Source organism: Symsagittifera roscoffensis, chromosome 5 (genome assembly GCF_963678635.1).
Source record: "Symsagittifera roscoffensis chromosome 5, txSymRosc1.1, whole genome shotgun sequence".
NCBI lineage: Eukaryota > Metazoa > Xenacoelomorpha > Acoela > Convolutidae > Symsagittifera > Symsagittifera roscoffensis.
This window is the reverse complement of record NC_087066.1, coordinates 29,236,228-29,262,431: the sequence shown is the minus strand read 5'-3', so window position 1 is coordinate 29,262,431 and position 26,204 is coordinate 29,236,228. Positions and strand designations below refer to the sequence as shown.

The 26,204-nt window shown below is 33.9% G+C and overlaps 1 protein-coding gene across 1 annotated transcript; it reads left to right on the top strand.

The window, feature by feature from the left end:
* Positions 1-996: 996 nt before the first annotated feature.
* Positions 997-25,975, top strand: LOC134846516 (uncharacterized). The gene is made up of 6 exons (XM_063863897.1): positions 997-1,045; positions 1,354-1,494; positions 21,370-21,565; positions 22,152-22,217; positions 22,940-23,068; positions 25,617-25,975. The coding sequence occupies exons 1-6, from the start codon at positions 1,005-1,007 to the stop codon at positions 25,920-25,922; spliced, it is 879 nt and encodes a 292-aa protein (XP_063719967.1). The 5' UTR covers positions 997-1,004; the 3' UTR covers positions 25,923-25,975.
* The last annotated feature ends 229 nt before the right edge of the window (positions 25,976-26,204 follow it).

Sequence of the window (26,204 nt, the reverse complement as noted above, 5' to 3'; positions counted from 1 at the left end):
ATTCATTATTTATGCACAATGTGGTTTTATGCTTTCCAATTTTTTACATGCAAAATTAGTGTGGGTGCCTTCAGTTTATTATATCCGAAACTATTACTCGTGTCTTTTTGTATTTAGTGCCACTTTTGCTGCATTGCATTGGCAATTTGCTAGCATATGTAGCTGTTTTATAGGCGACTAGTGATTGCCGTTTGTTAAGCGTTCGTGGCCGCGAGGGCAGGGTGTGAGACTCCAATTTTCGAGGTAGCAGGTTCGAAGACCATGTAGCAAGTTTTTACTAATTCGAGGCTAATTTCTATCTTTTTTTCCACTTTATAAAGCAGCTTTTTTGTTGTGTTTCCGCTAGTGTTCGCGAAGCATAGCTTCGCCTCTCAAAATTCAAATCCAATCAACCATTCATTGCATCTGGCACCAGCTTGAGACGGCAAAGGCGCGTAGTCCGAATCCGGTCAAGACCTGTTGATTTTTTGCTTGAGACGACAAATCTCGGGTGCTCGATTCCAGTCGGGACCTGTGTTTTTGCAAACTGAACATTTTCGGCTACTTAAGATTATTGTCTGACTGCTTACTTTTGTCAACTTAGTGCGCGCAGAATGTTTTTTTTTCCTAGCTTGCCGAAAGCTCCTATAAGTTTTTTCTTCAATCTTTGTTTTCTATTTCATTTGGTTCTAATCATAGTCATTCAATTTTGAATCGCAAGTGGCGTGAAGCTCAGCTGAGCTATATCTCATTATATATCTTAACATCTATACTTTTTTACCAAAAACTATTCGAGGCCAGTTAAAAACGCAGTCGAAACATTCAGGGCTCTGCTTTAATATACGAGCAGTCTTGTTTATTTTTGAATTTGAAAATGTTTCTTAGCATATGTGCAGTGAAGCTTCGCTGTTGTCTGAAACTTATTTGAGATCATAGTTGGATGTACAAAACCGACGTGAAACAGAAGTCAAATTAGTTTAAATTTGTTCAAAAAATTTGTTCCCTGCTTTCAGATTCCTTTGAAAATGCCACTGGTGATGAACGACGATTTGACAAACCTTCATGGGTGAGACTTATCTATATAATTTGGAAATCGAGTTTTTTTTTCAAGATTGCAACATAACTACGTATTTCAAAGTTTTGCCTTACCAACTGTTCAGATCAATCAATCAAGATTCTTTGCTTCGCTAATGAAATTTTCTTGATTCTTATTCTTTTGCAAGTGTTTCAGGCTAATACTCCGAAATTTATGCTCTGTATTTTTTTTAGCTTTTTTGGTCAGCGAATATTAAAAAAATCGTTTTTTTTCTTACTGGATTATTTCTAGCAGTATATGGTAATAACTGAAATTGATGTGCTTTTGATGTTATTTAGGGTTCTCATCTACCATGTTGAGGGAAGAGATCCTGCTGCTCAGAATGCGGAAGCGGTTGCAGTTCTGAACAACAAGCCGCCTGGCACATTTTACATGCGAGTGTCTTCTATCAAGGGATGCCTCGTTGTCCAGTTTGTCAAGTAAGGTTATGAAAGATTTTTTTTTGCTCAAATTGTATGATAAAGAAGTATCAATTTATTTATATCAATATGAGTAACGCATAGTAAATCTTCAATTTTTAAACAGACAAAACTTCTTCAAAACTAATCCTTTTAATCCTTAATTATCATCAACCTCATATGAAGCTGAGTGCGGAAGAGCAGCTGCTTTTAACATTAATGAGTATTTCCAATTGATGAATATAGCGAGTTTGTTACAACAAAGGTATTTTTGTACATTTTTGATGTCTTGGTCACCATGATAATTATAGTCGACAAAAATGCAGCTCATGAAAATAGTGTTTATAATGTTCAAAAGTTTTCCTCTTTAACTTAATTGCTAAATAATTAACAAAGTTGCTTGGCGATTTCTGATTGAGGATATCAAAAAACAACGTCTTTAGAATTTCTTTTGACCTGCATTTAAAACGTTTCGATCCTCCTTTTTACTATTCATCTTCTGCGTTCTTTGGTTTTTTTTTCTTCGACCAGTAATTTTTTATTGTGATTGGAGATTTCAAATTTCGATTTTTAGTGTCAATACTGTTAGTTTAAGTAAAGTTGAGATGGTTTATCCACAATGGAAAGGACCAACATAAGAACAGCTCTTCACGAAAAACCGCTTTTGCGATCCTGCTTAATGGAACCTGATCTAAACTATATTTTATGATTGGATAAATTAAATGTTTTACCAATGTAAAGTATTTAATATTAACCAATCACGATCCATCTAACTAACAACCCACTTATTTGTAAGTGCTGAAGTTACTTGTAATTTCAGCACCAGAGAGATTTGAATTTAACTTAGAAATTAGTTGGACTCTCCCGAGCACTTCAGCAGCCGCAATAAACCAGTATACCCTAGATCTATTGAGCCTAGCAGAGACTAGTTAAACAACCTGAGACTAGATAGTATAAGAGTAAGATTAGGATCGGTATTAGACTAAGAAGTTGCACGAATCTATCCGGCCGAAAATAAGATAGCGTGACGAGCAGACGGTGTACCCTATCCGAAATTACTCTATGAGTTATACACTTCGGTCCTAACTCATCTGGTGCGACCATAAGTCTCGAACAAGACCTTAATAGCTTAGAATTAACCAAAATAGATTAGAAATTAGACAAAAACATTTACAAAATGTTATACGACAATAATTTAATCGAAATGTCTCTACGACTCAATAGATCAGAGCCAATATTCCGAACCATAACAGAACTACCCGGAATTGGAAGAAGACCTCGAACCAGAGACGACATACGACAAAGTAGAAACTTGCCATATAGCTATATGATAGTTAGGCAAAAACCAGAACAAACTTTTATATTTAGAATATTACTGGCAATGAATTTAGATTTTCATTTGCAAACATAAACCTTGAAGTTAATCTTCAAAATCATTTCAGGCGCTAAACAAAATTATTAATATACAATAACGATTGATAAAAAGATCTAAGATCGTTTTCCTAAAATTCTGCAGTTATATACAAAACATGTTTGAAAAATATTTATTGAAAAATAAAAATAAAAATTAGTAGCATGACAATAAATGGTTAGTAATCATAAATCATCCTGTTGTTCCAGCTCCATCACCTAAAACATAACAGCAATCATAAACCCACTAATATCATCAAAACACTAAATCTTTCCTTTACACACATTTAAAATTTTATTAAAACTTAAATTCACTTAATTTTAAAACCAGATCATCAAGGCTTATCCTTGGATCTTAAATCATTTTCTACTTAATTAAATTTCAAATTTGATCATCAAGGCTTATCCTTGGATCAAACAGAACAACTTTGTTCTCCCCCACCCACTTAATTAGTGTCTAACGACCTCAAACGTCGATTCACTACCCAACCCTTTCTAAAGACCCAAGACTAATAGAAATTTTTAAACAAAACTAATCATTCAAATTAGGATAAACAGTGAAGAACTTCGGTTATTCATCCTTCACTTGACCCTCCCTCTTACCAGACCCAGGATAAATCTTAGACTTAGTAAGTTTAAAATAGTATCTAACGAACTACTCGCGTTCTAATTATACCTGAACCTTGTGGATCGATTTACTATTCTCCAACCCTTGAACACAATCACTACCCCTAAGTAAGATTAAGTAAGTTAACACCTTAACTTATACTAGCCACGAGAAAGTAAAAAATCATTCTTCGGAATCGATATACTTTTCTCTCCAACCCTGAACAAACAGACCCAGGTTAAGCTAACCAAAAAATCGTAAGAACTAACAGTTTAGGAAAATAGAAATCATTTAACAACCCTTTGCATCCGTCATTCTAAACCTTATGTCATTTAAAAAACCTAGGAAATAAACAAACAATCGTTTTACACAATTGTGAAATAGACAACAAAAAATACGACCTTGTAATCACACCTCATACACAAACAGTTGGATACATTCGAACAAAACGACAAACACTAAAGAGAAAAATAATAACTAAACAAAGACAAATAACACGAAAAAGATTTTCAAAAAATCGAAACGCATTTTCAGAATCAGAAACCAACAGTTTAGACGAACTTTACAAACTAAAAGAATCAATAGATAAAAATTGCCCAATTCACGATCAATTATATTTCTCTGACTCAGAAACAACTTCAAATTCATCACAAAGAGGAAAAAGAAGAATAAAAAAGCAGTACAAACACAAACCAGTACATTTATACAATTGGAATCAACCAATTCGACACATTAATAATTACATATTAACAGTCATCGAACGAAAAAATGAGCTCAACGCACACTCCAGGTGAAGAAAGTCCAGATGATGATGAAATCTTTCCTTTTATAGTAGACGCAGATACTGATAGAGGACAACACATATTTTGTCAAAATTTACTCGTAAATTTATTTGAACCCGGAATTAGTCCATGTAAAACAGAGTTCCCAGATGTAAAAATCAAAAGACAAATCATAGACCACTACTTAAAAGATATATGCAACATAACACAACAGTATGGAATCTACTCCATAGAATTCACCTCACCAAACCATAATAATAGAAAATATACAATTCAAACAGACGATCTTGATTTAGAATTTTCAAAAGTTTTTTCAGAATATATAAAAAGCATCCAATATCATAACTCACAAAGAGCAAACTCCATATTCACCAATGAAGTTTTCGCAATAATATATAGTTATATTTCGATATTAGAAAACGAAATCCCAATAACAAATGTCTCACCGACAGAAACATCTAAACATTTAAGAGTACGACATGAAATCACACTACTCTCTAGTTATTTAAACATCATTAAAGAAAATTTCACGAAAGACGACGTTTCACAACATACAAAACACGATCTACAAAAAATTTTGGCATGGTTCATAATAGATTATTTCACACACAATATTGATTTAATTGCACAAGCAAGAAAAAATTTTAGACCCCAAAACTCGAACGATGATACCGCTATCACAGAACAATCAGATTATGTTTGGGACCCCGAATGGTCTCATCCAGCATTTATAAGCTTCCCACAATCAATCTCAAGTCAAGCAATAAGTACGATATCTTACATAAGAGATTATGTAAAAGTAATACCATTAACCATTGATGCAACACCATTAAACTATAATACATTTTTGCCCGATACACAAAATAATAGTTTAAACTCTACAGTTATACACAATGAAAACCTCAATGGAACTAGGAATCTTACTCAACAAGATATCCAGACACCATCACACTTCATAAATGAAGAAATTGTACACACAACAACTACACAACAAAGTATCTCACCAATACGCCCAAATTTAACAACACCAAGAAATACAAATCCTTCACAAACACAGGTAACCTTACAATCAACCGTTAAACCTTCGGTTGCCCCTAAATATTCACATATGGATTACCAAACATACAGACCCATGACAATACCATCAAAAACACGCAAAACATTCACTAGAAACAACTTTGCAGACCATAATTATAATTATACACATCCATCAAAAACATATAACCAACCACAAAGAAATTTTAACCAATATACAAGATCTCGAAATTGGGATAACCCAATGACCCAACCTAATTCAATAAATTTCCAAACAAATCCTCCACAGGATCACAGTGAAAATTACCCATTTTTTCAACAAAATAAAAATAAAAAACAGACATCTTATCAAATGGATTATTTATCCTCAGATGATGATTTCTTACAACCAGATATATTTGCACCAAATACTCAAGAATATCGTAGACAAGGAATACAGAGAACACGTACAAATCATAGAAATTTTTCTCCACAACCAATAGATGCACAACATCAACAACCAATTAAACAACAAAATCTAATTAATACACAATCTTTTCAACCAATTCAACAACAAAATCCAATGACTGCACACTCGTATCAACCATCACAAATGCAAAATGAAATACCACTCCCATATTATCTCCAACAACATGAAATAACAAGAAACCAACTTTCAAATTTTTCTCAAATGCCAAATGCAGCAGAATCATTACAAATGACAATGAATCCATACCTTATGGGTGGATCATCAATAACATCAAACAAACCTTTAATGGTTTTCACAGGAACAGACCCTGAATACTCTGTAGAAGATTATTTAAATGCAGTAACAGCAAACCTGATTTTAAATATTGGACCTGAACCAATTAATACGCCACTACATCAAAACTGGATACATCGACGCACAGCGTTAATACAAACAACTCTAGATGGCGCAGCCCAAAAATGGTTTTCAGTACTACCTCTAGAAATAAAATCAAACTGGAAAAGGTTTACACAGGAATTTTCAAAAATGTTTGACTCCGAAAGAAACAAACAACAACAAAGAGTTTTATGTAATGAAATTCGCAGATTACCAAACGAAACCATCAAGCAAATAGCAGTACGAATCGAAACACTAGTTCGAAAAGCATATTCATTAAATACACACGACAGATGACAGAAATCTTAATGATGACCTTAACACCACAATTAAGGAAAATAGCAATAAAAAAAAGAGCATCCCATCCTTCTTCAATTCGAGAACCCGATTTAGATTTTCGAAAACTAGTAGACAAATTAGAACAAGCAGAAATCACGATGAAACTAGAAGAAACGGAAAATCTGAAACTACAATACGTTAACAGAATTGAAACGACTCCCACTAATATTAATAATATACAGGAATCAGAGACAGACCTCGTTGAAAAAATCACTGAAATACTCAATATTTATGAAAAGAACCCAAACTTCAAAGGCAAACCATCTTTCAAAAAATGGTGTAATTATTGCCGACGATACGGACATAGTATTTCCGAATGTAGACAAAAACAGCAAGACAATCAAAATAAACCTCAAAAATATAAAGAACCAAATAAATCATTCTATCAATACATGAAAAAAGATCAAAATCTACCGAACAAAACAGTCCACAGCAACAACAGTTCAGGAAAACCACTCCCGAACAATACGAATTATACAAGAAATCAATCACCATATAACTCAAGTTATAGAGGAAGATCGCCAGAACGAAGAAATACACAAAATTCATCACAAAATCACTACAATAGACCAAATAGTAGAAATAACTACTCCAGATCAAATTCAAATACACAACGATTTGTTTCTAGATCTAATTCCCAATCAAGAAATAACTACTATCCAAACAACCAATCACGAAATTCATCATACAATAGGAATAGAAACTACTCCTATAATCGAAATAGAAGTTATTCAAACAACCGAAACCAGAATTACCCGAACAGTCAATCAAGGAATAACTCATATAATAGATCGAACTATAACAGACCAAACAATAATTACCAAAACAGATCGCGAAATAATTCACAAAATCGACACTCAAGTTATAATAATCGTTATAGAAATTATTCCCAATCACCACACCGGAATAATAATAACTATAATAATTCTAATAATCGCCACAGAAGTAGTACACCTAAACATCAAAGACAAATCAATCAAGTACAGTCTAACCCAGAAACAACATCAGACCCTCCAGGTATTGATGACACAGTAACTGATACGTTACAACTCAATCAAATAAACTGTACATCATCAGATTCAGAAAGTGATACTGAAAACACTCTTTCTATCAATATGATAAAAGTCGAAAATGACTATGAATCTGTCATATATGAACAACCTTTTTCATCACACATATATGAAAATCAATCAGAATTTCTTCAAAATTATTACACTACACCCATAAATTCCACACCAACGACGCAAGAAACAAATGAGATTAACACTACAAATCAAACCAATAAAAATACCAAAACAAGATGCTTGAATACAAACCACATTTATCAAAATATACAAAAAGAACAACCCAAAGAAAAAATTTGGACAATACCATTTCTCTTAGAAAGCCCAAGAAATAAAGAATTTCAACCACCAGACCTTGAAATAGATTTTTTAATTGATTCAGGAGCAGAATCAAACATAATAAACATCCCCACATGGAATGAAATAAAAACTTTACACCCAAAGCTAACACCTCTTGAAACCTCCAGTAAGTTAGCAACAGCACAAGGATCAACATTGATAAACTACGGAAAAATCCAATTATTTCTCCTCCCCACCAGAACAATGGAACAAAGCAAAATTTTAAATAAGCCATTTAAACAAATATTCCATATCACTGACATTAAATATAATATCATTGGAATACCATTTATTTCGAAGTATATACCAACAATTAACATACTAAATAGTAAAATATTAATCAAAGATAAATATACAAAAACAAAAGAAACATCCTTAACATTTTTTCAAAGATTAAATAAACAACCACCATTCTTTTCAAAATTCTACCCGATATTTAACCAACAAAGAAAACACCTAAAACCACTATCAGGAAATATCTATAATTTTTCAATCAAACAAGTTCACCAATATGATAAAGAACAAAACAAACAAAAATTTTATATGTCAGAATTTGAATTCAAACCTATTCACAAATTTTTCAAAATCACAATCTCATCCATAAAATATTTGAAAAATTCGAATTCCGATATCATTTCCTTACATGTCTATAACAACACACCTTACCAAGTAACATTACCTTTAGGACTTTTAGGATATTGTGAAACCAACGCTACAATATCACAAATACACGAAAAAGCCTATCGCGTAAATAATATACTCCAATTACTAGATATTTGCCAATCTACAATTCTTAATGAAGAATTATCTATAAATAATATAATAAGTAACGAAAACAGAAATACGGATTATTTCACAAAAACTCCATATTTCAAACCTACATTCAACATAAGTAACTACACAGAGGACCAACAAAAATTTTTAACAATGTTTAATTTCCAACATTCACAAATAACACAAGACGAATTCGAAAAATTAGCCAAACAGCTAATTAAATATTCATCAGTCTATGCAACATCAAAATTCGATGTTGGCAAAATCAGTTCATCACTACATCTCCCGTTAAAACCAGACGCAGTTTTCAAAAAACAGAGAGCAAGTAAAGTACCAATTCACTTACATGATAAAGTGAACAGATTACTCGATATTCTAGAACAATACAACATTATATCACCAGTTAATAAAGAAGAACAACCAAAAGGGAACACATTCATTAACCCCGTTATCATTCTAGCTAAAGGAGAATCATTAAAAATCGTTCTCGATGCTAGATACCTCAATTCACTTATAGATGAATCAAAATGTAATTGGCCCATTGAACCAATACAAGTTATTTTAACAAAAATAAACGGCAAATACTTTACAACCGCCGATATGAATAGTGCATACAATCAAATGCCACTAGATGAACAATCACGACGTTTAACACAATTTGTTATCGGAAACCAACAATATGAATTCAACCGCTTATTCTATGGAATATCCATAGGACCAGCAGCATTTTCAGCTTTTATGAGCAAAATTTTTAGACCACTAATACTCAAGAAAAACGCAATCACCTATTTAGACGATGTTTTTATGCAATCACAAACAAAAGACGAGATGTTCAATGTTTTAGAAAAATATCACCAAATACTTCAGAACGAAAATCTGAAGGCCGCCCCCGATAAATCACACTTCTTTTTGACAAGAGTTAAATTCTTAGGACATAATATAGAAAGAAAAACAATCACTCCATTGAAATCACGCATTGACGCTATTCAAAAACTTCAACCACCAACAAATAAAAAGAAAATCCAAGAATTTCTTGGAATGTTAAACTTTTTAAGTAAATATGTTTATAAAATGCAATTATATCTACGACCATTTTATAACATCCTTAGACAACAAAATAATTTTGAATGGAACACAGAACATCAAACACGATTTGAAGAAATAAAGAAACTTTTAAATGAACAAATTTCAAACACAATTCCAGATTCAAATCAACCATTTTATGCAATGTGCGATGCTTCGAACTTTGGCATCGGTGCAGCACTATTACAATCACATAATGGTACAAATAAAATGAACCTCATATCAGCAAATTCTCGATTATTCACTCAAGCAGAGCTACGACTCTCAACTCTAATGAGAGAATGTACAGCCATAATATATACACTGACAGAATATGAATTTCTGATACTTGGATCAAAACATCCAACAGTTCTATTCACAGACCATAAACCAATCATCTTTCTCTTTACACAAAAATCTAACCCAAACCACCGAGTTTACAGATTTCAACTAATTCTAATGAAATTTCCAAACTTACATATAGTTTGGACTGCAGGAAAAAATCTTGCATTACCAGACACCTTAAGTCGAAATACACCACCTGAATTACTTACACGTAAAACCACAGTTGAAATACCCAAAAATATAAAATTCTACCTTGCAGAAAACGAAACATCACCCCGATTGGAATGCAAATATGCAGTAAAAACTGATATTGAACAATCACAAATAAATAATTTACAACATTTCCCACTTTATTTAGATTGTCAAAATAATCATTATGAAGTTGATTTACTTGGAACATCAACTTTCAAACCAATCCCATATTCTCAATGGATAAAAAATAACACCCAACAAAAACGAACAAAACAACACCCGCCTAAAAAAGACCATTTTCCACTAATTGAAAAAGAAGATTTAACTGATAAAATAAATTTATCAGGACCACAAACAAATGATTCAAAATACACAATAAATCAAGTTTTTGACCTTCACGACCCACTTGATACAATACCCTTATCTAAATTCGAAATTGAAAACATTTTTCTCCCTCCAACAGAAACGATTACAATTTCAACACTGAAACAATATCAAAATCTTGACCCGATAATTCGACAACTGAAATCATGGCACAAATATAAAACTAAACCTATCAAAGCAGATTCAACCATTCTAGGAAACAAAACACTCCTCCGATACTTTCGCAAATTTAACAACACAACAATTAACGAAAATACAGACCTTTTAGAGTATAACCTGAATGAATCTACAGTTCCATGTCTCCCTTTAAGTATGATTCTTATAGCTTTTAATATTTCACATACACAAAATATTAAAGGACACTCTGGATCAGAGAAAACATATTCAAATTTTATACAAAATTTTTACTTCCCAAATGCACCAATTTGGATAAAAGTACTATGCAATGACTGTATAGTATGTCAACTAAATAAACCTTACCCAAATCAAAAACAAATAGCACAAAAACAAGATTTTAAAGGACAAAGTTTGTACTTTAATCATCGTATCTCATTTGATACTAAAGGACCAATTTCACCCTCATCAGAAGGAAACTCGTACATTATGGTAATTGTTGACGCATTTACACATTATGTAGCACTTAACCCAGTACCACATTGTAACGCTTATTACGCTTACACAACACTCTATGAACACTGGATAGCAAAATTCGGACTACCAGAAATTTTAGTTACAGACAACGGTACAGAATTCATAAATAATGAAATTATCACACTATGTCATTTATATAACATTAAACACAAACCACGTACATCTCATGCACCTTGGACAAACGGCTTAGTCGAAGGTATGAACCGTTCATTACAAGAATATCTTAGATGTATCATCAACGGAAATGATACAAAATATACCGAATGGTCAGCAGATGTAAAATTATTTCCCTTAGCGTATAATTCACAAATTACGACAACTTTAGGAATGTCACCATACGAAATGGTTTTTAACCAAAAGCCACGCAAACCAATAATGTTTACAGCAAATTCTCATAAAAACGCACAAAGTTATTGTCAACCAAATAAAGACTCAATTTGTTATAACCTACCTTTACATACACACGATGAAGATCATTTTCATCACCCACAAATTCTTAAACTAGCCTCCGGTACACACACCGAATGGATTCTAAATAGAGATAAAAAACACAATGAAATTTATCAAAAAATAACAAAAAAGTTATTACAAAGACAAAACATTAATGAACAAATCAATTCACGTTTTACACCAGCCTTCGAATTAAAAATTGGAACATTTGTTTTAATACCTAATTTTAATACTCAAAAAGGAATTTCTAAAAAATTACAACCCCTTCGAAAAGGACCATACCAAATAATTGCAAAACCCACTGATGTCACATATAAAATTACCGACTCAAACAAAAAAGAAATCGTTCAACATCGAAACAACCTATTACCTTATTACCCAAAAGAATACGCACTCCGCGAATTAACTCAATTATATTCTTTCACAGGATTTAAAATCATTCAAAATGAACCACATCTGAAAAACACAGAACAAAATGATAACCCCACCGAAAATCAAAACACAAAACCAACCACCACCAAAAACAATACACAAAACCATAAAGAATCCCCAAAACAAAGAAAAAATAGAAAAATGACCGAACAAATAATACCCCAAGAACAAATCGACAAATCAGAAAATAGAAAAACAACAAGACTCCGAAATCAACCACGTAAAAACTATAAAATATTCATCCCCCAATCTAAAATTTTAAAGAAAGTAGAATTTCAAAAGTAATTTTAACATTTGCTTCACAATCTTGAAACCTCCGAAACATTTTTCATTTACATTTTTCAAAATAACATGCTGACAAGTACGTAATAATTCTAGTTCAAAATAGACCAATAGGATTCATCCAATCCGTCACTTTCTCTAACTCAAACTAAGACCAATTAGACGAATCATATAGAACTCCAGGCACATCTATAACTATAACTTTACGACCTCCAGGTCAAAAATAAGCAAACCACTCCAACTTGACAACTAAAATAAATATCACCATAATACCGTACCCCTCCCTTATCTAATAACCCAAAGATCAACAATATTTCCCCAACTCAGACCACGAATACCCCCAAAGCAAATTTGTTAACTTAGCCTAAAGTAACAAAATGAACATTTTAATTAGCCTAAAGTATAAAAATCTCACCATACCCCGGATCATTTGACAAACAAAAATAAAGAAAAAGACGACCTCCCAGTCACCATAAAAATTGCCCCCAACAATTTTTTACAAAACTCAACCCACTTGTCAAAAAACTAATAAATAATCCGACCACACTAGAAAATCGCCTCAAACAGCAAAAAATATTCGACCAAGAGATCATTTCTTAAATGCTCTTCTCTCAATCAGTTACTCAAATACTCATAAATCTTAAACATTTTTTTACAATACTTGAATCCTTTATAATATTTCTTTTTGATATACTTGAATCTTTTCTAATAATCCTAATCATTTTTTGTAACATTTTTTTAATTTTCTACACTATTCTCGAACTATTCCTCCAACTTTCCAAAACCCTTGATTATATCCACAGGTACGATTTATACAACTTGTCTAAATGATACGAACAATTTTCAGTAGAACCGATATTTTTTTATTGTTTGTAATTTTCATAGCATTCTTATCATCCCTCATTTTGACCATCTGTAAATGTATAAAGAAAGCAATCCTCACATTTGCCCTAGCAACAGTCCTTCTAATTCTTTTTTTGGAAGAATATTATAATAAACACAAAATTTCTCACTAAAGTAATAATTCAAAAAACCATCAAAAATTGCTACCCAACAGTCACAGAATCAGTCTTCACCGACATCATCCCAAGATAACCAAACACCACCTTCAACTACTCAAAATCCTCAAACATCTACACGAATTTCTTTTCAAGACAATCCATACACTTTTGAAGAACGACATGCTCGTTTATCAGAACCACTAGAACCAGTTCAACGACAAGCACCTTTAAGCGAACCAACATATAACCTATATCCAACACTACCACAAGAACTAAGTAGAATAAAAAATTCTAGTCAAAACCAAAATACAGTCGAAATAAATAGACAAATTATACATCCTCGACGAAACAGAAATCTTCAAACTCCCCGAGTTCACTTTGATATACCTCAATCCCCATCACAAAACACTCCAGAAAACACCATTGATACATTACCAGAAACCCCTACGATTCTTTCACAACGTAGCACCTCAAGCCTACCATCAGATTACTTAGGTTCAACACCAACATCTGAGCAAATACGTGAAAATCCTTTCAACCCCACAAACCAAACATCACGATTCCCATATTGGACTACACATTTATTTACACAAGGTGAACCAAATTTAGTCAATGACCCCATAGATATTTCTACGGATACAACAACATCCTCATCACTACCAGAAACATTATCACTACCATCAACACCATCAATAAGCCAGTTTTCACCACCACCCTTTAACTTAAATTTTCCAAATAATCTCGACGCCAGATATCGAGAACAATCAACAACAAATATTCCTTTAAGACTAGATTGGAATACATTTACAGCACCTCCACCACTATTTGGACAACATCAAGAAAGTAACCGCCTTCATAACTGGGCACTTAATAGATTACAATATCGCCAAGATATTCACAACGATATCCGTGATCACAATATTCAAATACTCCAACAAAACAGTTTACAATTAAAGTTTGAAATCACAGTTAAGTTAAATAATATTACCCAACATCCCTACCCATTAAATCCACCTAACATAACAGCTCAATCATTACCACCACCGTTATAACTACTGAAGTAATATACAAATACGACAGATATACCAAAAACACAATTGGCTACATTACATTTTATAATCCATACTCAGGATTATCATACACATGTATATTCTAAAATTATTAATTTTTCTCCAACTCCTTTTTCTAGTAATCTCAAATCAAAACATTAACCCTTCCCCTCGAACAGGACCACAAGATTTATTAGTAACACATTACGATTGTGAAGAAAATGAACAAAAAACACTACATAAATATGCAATAAATCAAGTATCACAATGTGAAACAGAACCACAAGCTATAGAAACCACAGATGTAATAGCAACACTCTATTCAAAAGCCCGAGCAACAACAGTTACAGGTTATAAATTCACAGCAACATTCTCCGAAAAGAAAGTACACTGTTCACAAGTCTCGAATGGAAACAAAAACCGACTTGACCATGAATCATTCTATCAAAGCAATATAGAACGTCTTTTACATCTCAATCCCGACGATTGTAAAAATGAATTACTTAGACTAAACAGCACACAAAATAAAAACTCCGCTAGAAAGTTAGTTAATTTTCAAGTTTTTCCAGACTCTGTACATCAATCACAACTTGAAAGACACCAAGGACATATAAAACTAGACGAAAAATACCCGTATAACGGCGCACACGGACGATTAACCTATGACCTACACGATAAACATTGGATACCACACATTGGTATAAATGACCCATCAAACTGCAAAGCAGACACAAAAAATAAAGGATACCAAGAAATAATGTTTTTCGATTGGAAAATACAACTCGAAAAAATACAACTAACACGAGATTTATCAGATAATACAATGATCTATCAAGGAATCCGATTACCTTGTAAAAATGATCAAGGTTATTGCGACCCTACAACGAGAACACAAGCAACAATTGTTTGGTTCCCCGAAGATACATGTACAACATTTCAAGTAGCAAAAATACACGCTCGTATGATAAAATTTCACGAAAAATATTTTATACAATCAATTCCATATGAACAAGTCCATCCATCACGAAAACTAAGTTCTAATTTTAGAAACATAGACAACATAGAAAACAAATTGACACGTTTTCAAATATATCAAGAAACAGAACTTGCATGTAAATACAGGAATCCACTTCACAGAACACAATACTCTGAAATATTAGTTGAATACGAAAAAGGATTCGACATGACCACTGGAAAGGTAAAAATCGACCCATATGCCACAGGTCATCCTCTAAACGAAGGAACATCCTATATACCAGTTAATTTTGAAAAAAGCAACGGACAACCTGGTGGACATCTAAAACCCCATGACACCAGAAGCACACGCTTACAAGAATTATCACTAATGAATACTACATATTTCGGTAATGTCCACTATGATATTCATTTAGATATGAAACTAGATTATACAATTAGCCGAATTTTTCAAGAAATGTCACTCTCCGAATTAGAAACACTACACCACCTATGCGAATTAGAACGAACACAAATATTACAATCACTTGCACTAGCAGTATTAAAAATACCCTATGCAGGATACTTATTATCTGGAAATAGATCAAATTTTTTAGACTATGAAGGAAACATCTTATGGTTTTATACTTGTACTAAAAAAGTATCACCACTATACGTTTTTGAAGATAAACGATGTTATAAAAGAATCCCTATCTTTTATAAGAACAAAGTACATTTCGTGGATACACTTTCACGAAGAACCTATTTCTGGGATACCGCAGTCCCATGTGGATCAGAAAACAGCCACAATGTAGTACAACTAAACCCTGATGAAAATAAATATTATCTTCTCACTCCATATCCCACATTAATGCAATCACTCAAAAAATTTTCACCAGAAAGCATTCGCGCTATTGCTCGAAACCCAAATATAGACTTACAATCAATAGGAATCTATTCAAAATCAGATATTCAACATCACATTAGAACACAACAATTCCAAGAATTATTAACACAAATGGACACTATACAAAGACAATCAATAGACCAAAATTTACGCAAACTTGCAGAAACCGCAGGATTTGCCGATATCTACACGCAAGACTATAGCGGATATTTTAAAGACATTAAAGATTATATATATCTAAACGGTGAAAAATACCGTCCCCAAGATATATCACCAATTAACATTTTTAGCTTTGTTACACTCAAAAATGAGATCCTCGATTTTCTAGGATGGCCCTACTACATCTTAGAAAAATTGACTATTTTATACGCAATGTTTAACTTTATTGGATTTCTTTTCTCACTTTTAAAAGGAATCTACAACACATGTGCTATATACACACAGGTCAATCGACAAGCAAGTGTAGCACGCATACTCTTTGCAGGATTTTTTGGAATCTTTTCTACATCTATAAACAAAATTCTTTTAGACGCACAAATAAAAGAATATAACACAAAAATAGCAACACGACAAAATACATACGACGAAGAACATAACAATGTAGACATAACGCCAACGGCACCACAATTACCACCCCTACCAAATAACCATCCACTATCCCTAGTCCCACGAAATTTTCGAAATTTAGCCATCACACATAATCCAAATTTTCGACTCACCACATCACAAAGTCCCATTCAACATATAATGACACACCAGTCACAAGATGATAATACTTATGAACAAATTATTGAACAACCCCATACCACCGCTTTTCAGTCTCAAAATAATCATTTTTTTAGCCCACGATGAGCCGCCAACTTGGATCACTACACCGATCAAATTCCCACCCAACCAATCTTACCTCCCCAATCCCAATAATACCACTTTTTGCTTTTCCGCCACCCGATTTTCCATCTAGTAATGTAACATCAGGCATGAATTCCGATACTAATTCACACATCTCAGTTTTATATTCCATCTCACAACTCAATAACCCGAATATTGAAACCCCCGATGAATTTGCCGACTCAGAACCATCCCCATCCAATAATTTTCATAACTCTTCTAATTTTTCTCAACCCCCTTTTCAACCCATATTATCCAATAACCCTGACCCAATCACCCCCACACCCTCTTATGCTTCCCAAGTTACCCCAACCTACTCCTCATACCATTCTGACCAATCATCTCATTCTCCAGACACCCCCCGAATCTCCCCAGAGCTAGATAATTTTATTACCCTTCAACAACAACCCTACCACCTTAATACCCCAACCATAAACCAAATCTCCTCCACAATAAATTCATCCAACCCCCCTACCCCTACACCCTCTTCAAATTATACTGAATCATTAGCACCATCATCCACATCAACTGAATCTTCACTCAACACTAATAGAGCTTACCGCACTTTTAAAAGAAAGTTCCCCAACCATCCTTTCCCAGCAAAACCAGGAACAGCCCGTGAATACATCAACCACCCCAAGCATACTAACACAAAAGAATTTTTAGCCATCACCTTACCCTCATTCCCACAATACACCTTAAACACCCCCCACGACACTAACGAAACACGCAACTTTGTAGATGAATACGTTTTAATGCCCACTCTCTCTTGGACCTCATATTATCATTTTACTAACCCTCTTTGCTTACCTTTATCTAACACTCACATCGATATAGAGCGAAATACGGACATGCTATATCGACTCACTACACCACTAACCGCTAGACAATTTACTTACGTTGGATATAAAAAATCACTAAAAACACACACTGCACCTAGAGCTAACGAATATACACTCGAATACTATGATCACAACATCATCAGAGCTAACCAAGATCAATTCTTAGACGACGATCGCTTCGCTAATCCACAAATTACCGAGAAATTTTTCATCAAGACACCATATATATTCACACTAAACATCTTCGACCGAAAGTTTGATCACATTATTTCAGAAGCACTAACAGACACACAAGCATACGAAAGTTTTAAAGAACGCTTCCAAATATTTTCACTAACCTTTCATTTCCTTGCACCACACGAAAGAGATTTACACTGCTCACACGATATTATGTTGCGCACTAAACAAACCCACACATATAGTTATTATCGCTTCATCCAAAATCACTTTGACCTACACACACCCTCTAGACAACCACACCATCGTTTTCAATTCATTAATTCCAAATACACTTCACCATTTTTCCTAAATTTCACATATTGTATTAAAGATACCAACCTTCATGGTATTCTTCGTAATTATGACCCCATAACCCAAATGTACATCTTCTGTCCCATCACCAAGACCTTCAACGCCGAAGAATCCCGACCCTTCCTTATCCCGCACGAGTTTGTACAACCTATAGAAATCCCAATTTTAGAATTCATCCACAACACTAAATTCAATCACAAATTATATAATCTAATCCAAAACACACCTTATGAGTTTGCAGTTGGCACTGAAGAACTAACCACTATTAAGGCACTTCAATTGCTTTGGCCACTGCTTCAGACTAAAAATATCATCCGCATCTTAGCTAAACTACTAACAACTTCGGAACTAATTCACGACATCTTCCCCCACGGTTTTTTCCCCGACGACTAAACAGGTAAGTATGAATTAAATGAATATTACTAACTAATTAAAATATTAAAAACTCACCATACTTTATTCATGTTTTCTTTAGATTTTTAGCCTTCATCCGACGATCACCTACAAAAACCACAAAAGACAAATAAAAATCGCAAATTTCATCAAACAGATTTCAAAAATTCTATTAATCTCTTACACTTATAAGTTTATAAATTTAATACCAATGCAGTAAATTCATTTCTAAAATTTTCCCCACAAGCAGTAAATCTAATTATGATGAAAATTTGTAACTTAAAATTCCCCCATAACTAGCAGTAAATTTACAAATTCTATGCAGTAAATTAATAAAATGCAATTGCAGTACTAACCTTTTGATATTTTCATTCATTCGCACAGAAATTCTATCCACACTCGCACAGCTCGCCCACGAAGAATTGTTTAAAATAATAAATTTCAGTTTCAAGTTTTCACACTCAACAACTCTAACATATAATAACATGTTTCAAACTTTCCTTTAACCCGGTTGGAAAGGAATCATATACTAAACAAAACTAACCAACGCAGCTTACTAAATACCACAAATCATAGAATAACAGCATGACTAAGAAAAGGAAACCAACGGTACCCAAACCGGATTAACCCAGTTTAAAACTGGATAATTTATTCTTTTGAAGACTATTATAAAGTCTAAGAAAGAAATAATAAAACACAAAAAAGTCGAAAGACAAACCCATACCACAAACAATTTGATTTTTGGAAAAAGGACACAACCAACAAAACATAAGAAAAACCACAACAAACCCAACATAAAACGTTGTCACATAACAGGACCCCTCACAAAAACCGCATGAAATCATACTCCCACTCCTGGCCTAACCCACCAGGAAGGACGTCCTGAGCATGCTCTATAGCCGGCCTAACCCACCGCGCTACATCCACGCTTTGTGACCACACCTTTATTTTTAATAAGAGCTACTCAAGTGTGAGTAACTCTTCAAAATAACCGAACTAAAACAAAAAGCTTTTGTGAAAACAACTAACTAAAATCATAATTAAAAAATATTAAACTAGTAAATGTTTTATAAAATGTAAATTACATTATGCAATACATAGATCAGAATACAACACCAAGGACGAACATCTAAAGACAAAACGACCCCACTACACTCGAGAGAGAATGACCAACTACAATCAATATGCCGCTCACAATCACAACTCAAAGGATTTAGAGTACGACTTGACCTCGCAGAAAAGGACTTCATTGAACTAGACCAATGACCACCTCGATGACCCAAGTGTACGTACAGATCCGAGTAACCAGGCATCCCCTCCACGCACAATCTCCACGCCATTCCCAAGCTAGATCAGACACAAAAGAAGTTCTCCCCGAAGAACAGAAAAACCTGACATAGCCAACCATTCTGAAATCAGAATTGATTTTGTTGAAGAGACTCAGTCGTTGTCACAAAAAGAACACAACGTCTTATGTCTCTAACTCCAGCTTCCTGGAACTTCTTTAACAAAAAGGAAACAGAAGAAATAAGATGTTCGCCAAACACCAACTTCCATCATCCATCCTTCGAATTGCAAAAGAACTATTCTAAAAAACTCTGTAAAACCCGGATGGGTGGAACCTGATCTAAACTATATTTTATGATTGGATAAATTAAATGTTTTACCAATGTAAAGTATTTAATATTAACCAATCACGATCCATCTAACTAACAACCCACTTATTTGTAAGTGCTGAAGTTACTTGTAATTTCAGCACCAGAGAGATTTGAATTTAACTTAGAAATTAGTTGGACTCTCCCGAGCACTTCAGCAGCCGCAATAAACCAGTATACCCTAGATCTATTGAGCCTAGCAGAGACTAGTTAAACAACCTGAGACTAGATAGTATAAGAGTAAGATTAGGATCGGTATTAGACTAAGAAGTTGCACGAATCTATCCGGCCGAAAATAAGATAGCGTGACGAGCAGACGGTGTACCCTATCCGAAATTACTCTATGAGTTATACACTTCGGTCCTAACTCATTAAGAATTACATGCAATTTTTTCGCTATTTTTCTGGGCTTGGTAATGTTTCCTCACCCTCGGGCAAAGAGCATGGATCATGCTGGGACTCGGACATTCAACCTTTCGATTGAGAGACGGAGACATAATCACTCCACCACCGCTCCTTCTTAAAAACTTCGCCAGTATAAGAATGGCAGTGATGAAGATTAAAAGATTTAAGATCTAGATTCGTCTCAGCTCCGAACCGCCTCCCCTGTAAGATTCGGGAGAAAATCCTATGTCAGAAAGTGCGTTCTATATTCAAGTTCTAAATTCTGTGTACCCTTTGCAGAGACAGTGGGTCGGTTGATAAGCGACTAGTGGAGCCAGTGCCTAACAACCCCACCAGACTGCGTATTAGTGTGCACAGAGAAGACAGTTTTGCAAACTTGAGGGAACTGATTGAACACTTCTGTCGTCACCCTATCGCCGAGAGAAACAATTTCGAAGGAGATAGTTCGAATACGCTTCGTCGATATTACATACAAGTTAGTGTTGTGGTAAAGTTCTTGTGAGTAAAAGCCTACTCCAGACATTGTCGCGAGGTGATTTAAAAGAGAAATTGACTTTGCTCTCAATTTTTGTTCAGTTTGAAGACCTGAACTCGAAACTCACTTTTCTAATTCAGTTAACAAGTTTCCTAATAAAAAACATGTACAAAAGAAGTATCGCAAAAATTGCAATTCACTTAAGATACATTAAAATAAATTTTTGTTTTCCCAGCGGAATAAAGTCGCTGTTAATCCTTTTTTTTCGAATTGATCAAATTCTATTTTGAAAAATTACAATTTTCTAAAGTTAGTTAAATATAGTTTGCTCAAAAATGATAAACTTTGTCCTATTTAACCCGAAGTTTGAAGTTTTTTTTGTGAAAATCATCGAATCATGTACGTTTGTTTTATTCCAAAAAAATCAAGTGTCTGAAGGCTATGTTACGTTTAGACAATTTATTATGCTGTTGAACAAAATCACAAGAATAGCCCTAAGAATATACTCAGCTGCTAGTTGTTTTTTTTCTCTGATTACAATATATGACCAGAATTGTTTTAATTTACAAAAAACCATCTGTTTCAGCCTGATCTGTTTAAATTTTCCCATCGAGTGACCAGTCATCAGTCGAGCGCCGTCAATGAACAAAATGTAAGTAAAGTTGAGGGTTTGGTTGAAGGAACGTAGAACAGGTTACTAATGTGTTCTTTATTTTTTTACCTTTCTCAATATTTTTTGGACAAGAACTTCAGCGTTTGTGTGCGCTGAAAATTTGAGATAACCGGCTCATCTGTCTTTTTTTTCTGACACGGCCTACATGTGACATATCCATATTTTGCTTGGAACGTTCCGCTAAAATAACAGTAGTCATACTGTATGAACTTTACAGGTTAATTCAGGTAAAGTACATGTCTCAGCATATTTATTTATTATTATGTGAAATGGCTCGAAAAATGGCAGGGCTAGTAATTATGACGTAGGTTGGAGTTTTTAGGGTTGTTAGCTACCTCAAAGAACGATCGCTTGATGTCAGTTGTGTGTGGCGTCATGTTGAATCCTTTTTTCCCCACTCGTGATTTTGACTCCAAAATTATGTTTCAAAATATTTCTCTCCGTGTCTAGAAAAACCGGTATGCATCTGATAGACGAAGGGATCAATTTTAAGCTTATGTAACTATTGCTTCTTGCTAGTTTCAGCTGATGTTATCTAAATTCTTACGCTATTCAACCCCTTCTATCAAATATGGAAACAAAAAAGAATTGAGGACCAATTGAAAAAAAATCTTCTATCATTCTTATTTTTTGTATATTCAAACATTTTGTAGGAGAATTCTGCGGTTTAGCACAGCAGTCGGATGCACTTTTGTTTTCAGGGCCCAGAGTTTTTGCTCTGCGGTGAAAATGAGGAAGTGGCTGTTGTGAAGGATACTGCAAAATGGCTGTTCGCAGTCCACAAGAAGACCGGCATGTATGGCAAGCTGCGCAATGATGTCGCCACTGAGGTGAGTCGTGTTTCGGTTACCACTTTCAAAAGATCAGGCAGGAGAGATCAGAGCAGAATGGAAAATGTTAAGCAGGAATACCAAGCCTCATCATAACATGACAGATATATCATGCAATCACATATAAAACCTTAAGTGTAAATATATCATTTGAACATGTAAGTTTTATTGATGACAATACCATGCTCCAACATTTTAACATTCGTAAAAGCCTCATTATCTAAACTCCAAGATAGTTGGAAGAGTTCTGCGTTTGATTATTGTTATAATTTTGCGTGCTCATTCTAATAACTAAGAATTTGAGAAAACAAATGATCATGAGTTAATGACATATTACAAATATTATAGCAGTTTTCTGGAAAAAATCATGAGATCAGTTTCAACCAAACTAGCTGAGGGCATTTTAAAGTGATGATAAGATAGCGGCATATTGAGAGTGTGGTTTCATCTTGATGTTCAGAGGTTGGTTTCTTTTTGTTTATTTTGGTTAATCTATCTTTCTATCTATACTATATCTAAATGCGAGTGACAGCTATCTCCCTTGTTTAAGCATAATAATTTTGCATGTTTAACGAAAGAATTTTTTCATGTTTAAGCTATATCATATATTGCAATGCTTTAGAAAGTTTTTCAATTAGTTTTCCGCAAGGTCATTCATTTTCAGGAATTTTTTGCGATGCCAAATTAAGTCTGTCTGTCTGTATAGCTGCTTTTTTAATTAATTTGATTATGTCTGTCTATGCGTCTCTTAATTTTTCAACTTTTAGCTATCTATTATATATTTAAATGCGGGCTTCACTATCTCGCCATCTTTAGGCGTTTTCAGCGTATTTTTTGCATGTTTAACAAAAGAATTGTTTCATGTTTAAGCTATATCGTATATTGCTATGTTTAAGGTTTTCGTTCGATTTTCCAGTTTAAATTCAGTGTTTATTTCATCAAGTTTGAAATTAACAACCTAATAGTGTGATGTTGTCAGAGGTTCTCAGGTTTTGCGATTCTGGCCTCCATATACGAATAACCAAATCCTTTTAGCTTACGAGATAGGCAATTTTCGAGATTTTTCAAAAATTTCTAGAAAAATTAATTTAAAAAATTTTTTCCAAATTTTTGAATGTCTCACGCTGTAGTTAGGTGCTGTCAGGTTACTATCAGGGGTTGCGAATCTTGCCTCCAAATCGCACTTCTCAAATCTTTTTAGTTTTCGAGATATGACGTTTTTTAAGATTTTTTCAAAAAATTTTCAAAATCTTAGATTTTAAAAAACTCGAAAACGTTGAAGTTCTCATTCCTGTTGTTGGATATTGTGAGGGTACTCTAAAGGGGTTGCAAACCTTGCCTCTGATAATGGCTGCTCAAATCCTTGTAGTTTTCGAGATATGACGTTTTTTAGGTTTTTTCAAACTTTTTCAGAAAACTTAGATATGAAAAATTTCACCTAATTTGATTTTCGCATCTCTGTGATGAGGCTCTGTGGAGTACTCTCAGGAATTGCGAATGTCCCCTCCAAATATGACTGCTAAATCCTTGTGACTGCTCAAATTCCGAAATCGTTATCTCGATCCTGTTATTGGAATCTGTGAGGCTACTCTCAGGGGGTTGCGATCCTTGCCACTGAATATGGCTGCTCAAATTCTTGTAGTTTTCGAGATACCACGTTTTTTAGGATTTCCTCAAAATTTTTCAGAGAACGTAGATATAAAAAGTTTCACAAAACTTGAAATTACCATCTATGTAGTGAGACTCTATCAGGGTACTCCCAGGAGTTTGCCTCCAAATATGACTGCTCAAAACCTAGCAGTTTTCCAGATATGACGTTTTTTTTTGTGATTTTTTCAAAAAATTTTCATGAAAATTATATTTTTTCAAAGTTTGGAATTCCTAACCTGTAGTTGGGGGTAGTCAGAGTAATCTCAGGAGTTGCAAATTCGGCCTCCAATTAAGATTGCCCAAATATTTTTATTTTAAGAGAAAAGAAATTTTTTTTTGAAATTTTCAGAAAACTCAAATTACAAAATAGTTCCTTAAAGTGAAATTACCAACCCTGTAGTTGCGTGCTGTCAGAATACTTTCAAAGATTGCAAATATTGCCATCAAATAAGACTGCTGAAGTTATGATAGTTTTCGAGATGTGAAATTTTTTCTGGTTTTCAACAATACCTTTTTTAGAAAACTTAAGGTGAAGTGTCTCAAAATTTCAATTTCCCAACGTTGTAGTTGGGTACTATATGAGTACTCTCAAAAGTTGCAAATCTTGCGTCAAAATACGACTGCTCAATTGCTTTTAGTTTCCCAGATGTGACGTTTCTTAGTTCATTTTAAATTTTTCGAAGATTTGATATAGAACTTCACAAAGTTTTATGGTTCTTCAAAATTTGTATAAAAAATTTGAAGAAAAAACTTTGCAAGTTTGTAATTACGAACTTTGTAATTGGGTGCTGTCAGAGTACACGAAGAATGTAGATCTTAATTCTAAAATATGCGGTTTATGAGTACAGGAGGTGCGTTACGCGCTAGTTCTCTATTATTTTTCTGTTCTCTGTTTAAGCCTGCCGATGCTTTGAATCTGGCAGAGGACCTAGCTGATCTGCTCTACATTCCACCGGGCTACTCGCCCTCTATGCACTACCCTACAGAAGCAGTGGCTCTGGTAGACTACGGGGTGCCCTACTCAGAGTCAACTCTGGTGTTCCGAAGGGGCGACTTGATCTGTGTCGAGGGACCAGATAGTAAAGACGGAGGCATGTTGTTGGGATATCTCAAGCACGCAAAGAAAGAAGAAGAAAATACAGTCAAGAGTTTTCCTCTCTTTTCTGTCAAATTTCTCAAACAGTATGCTAGTGCGAGTTTTTAATTAGTTTTATTTCAGAGCCTCGAAATCAATCATTGACCAAATAAATAATTATAACTAAGATTTGAAATGGCCTTGTGGTTTAGTTTTGTGCCTCCCCATTTTTCAAAGTTGCATTGCCTTCTTAAAAGTTTTAGCCACATAAATGTTTGGTAATTTTTTGACCTAGTTTAAGTGTAGGTTTCGAGTACTCACAAGTTTCAGTGTTATGAGTTTCAAATCGAATTATGATAGTTTAAAATCAAACTCGGTTTCAAATTGAAATAGCTTCACAAATTATGATAG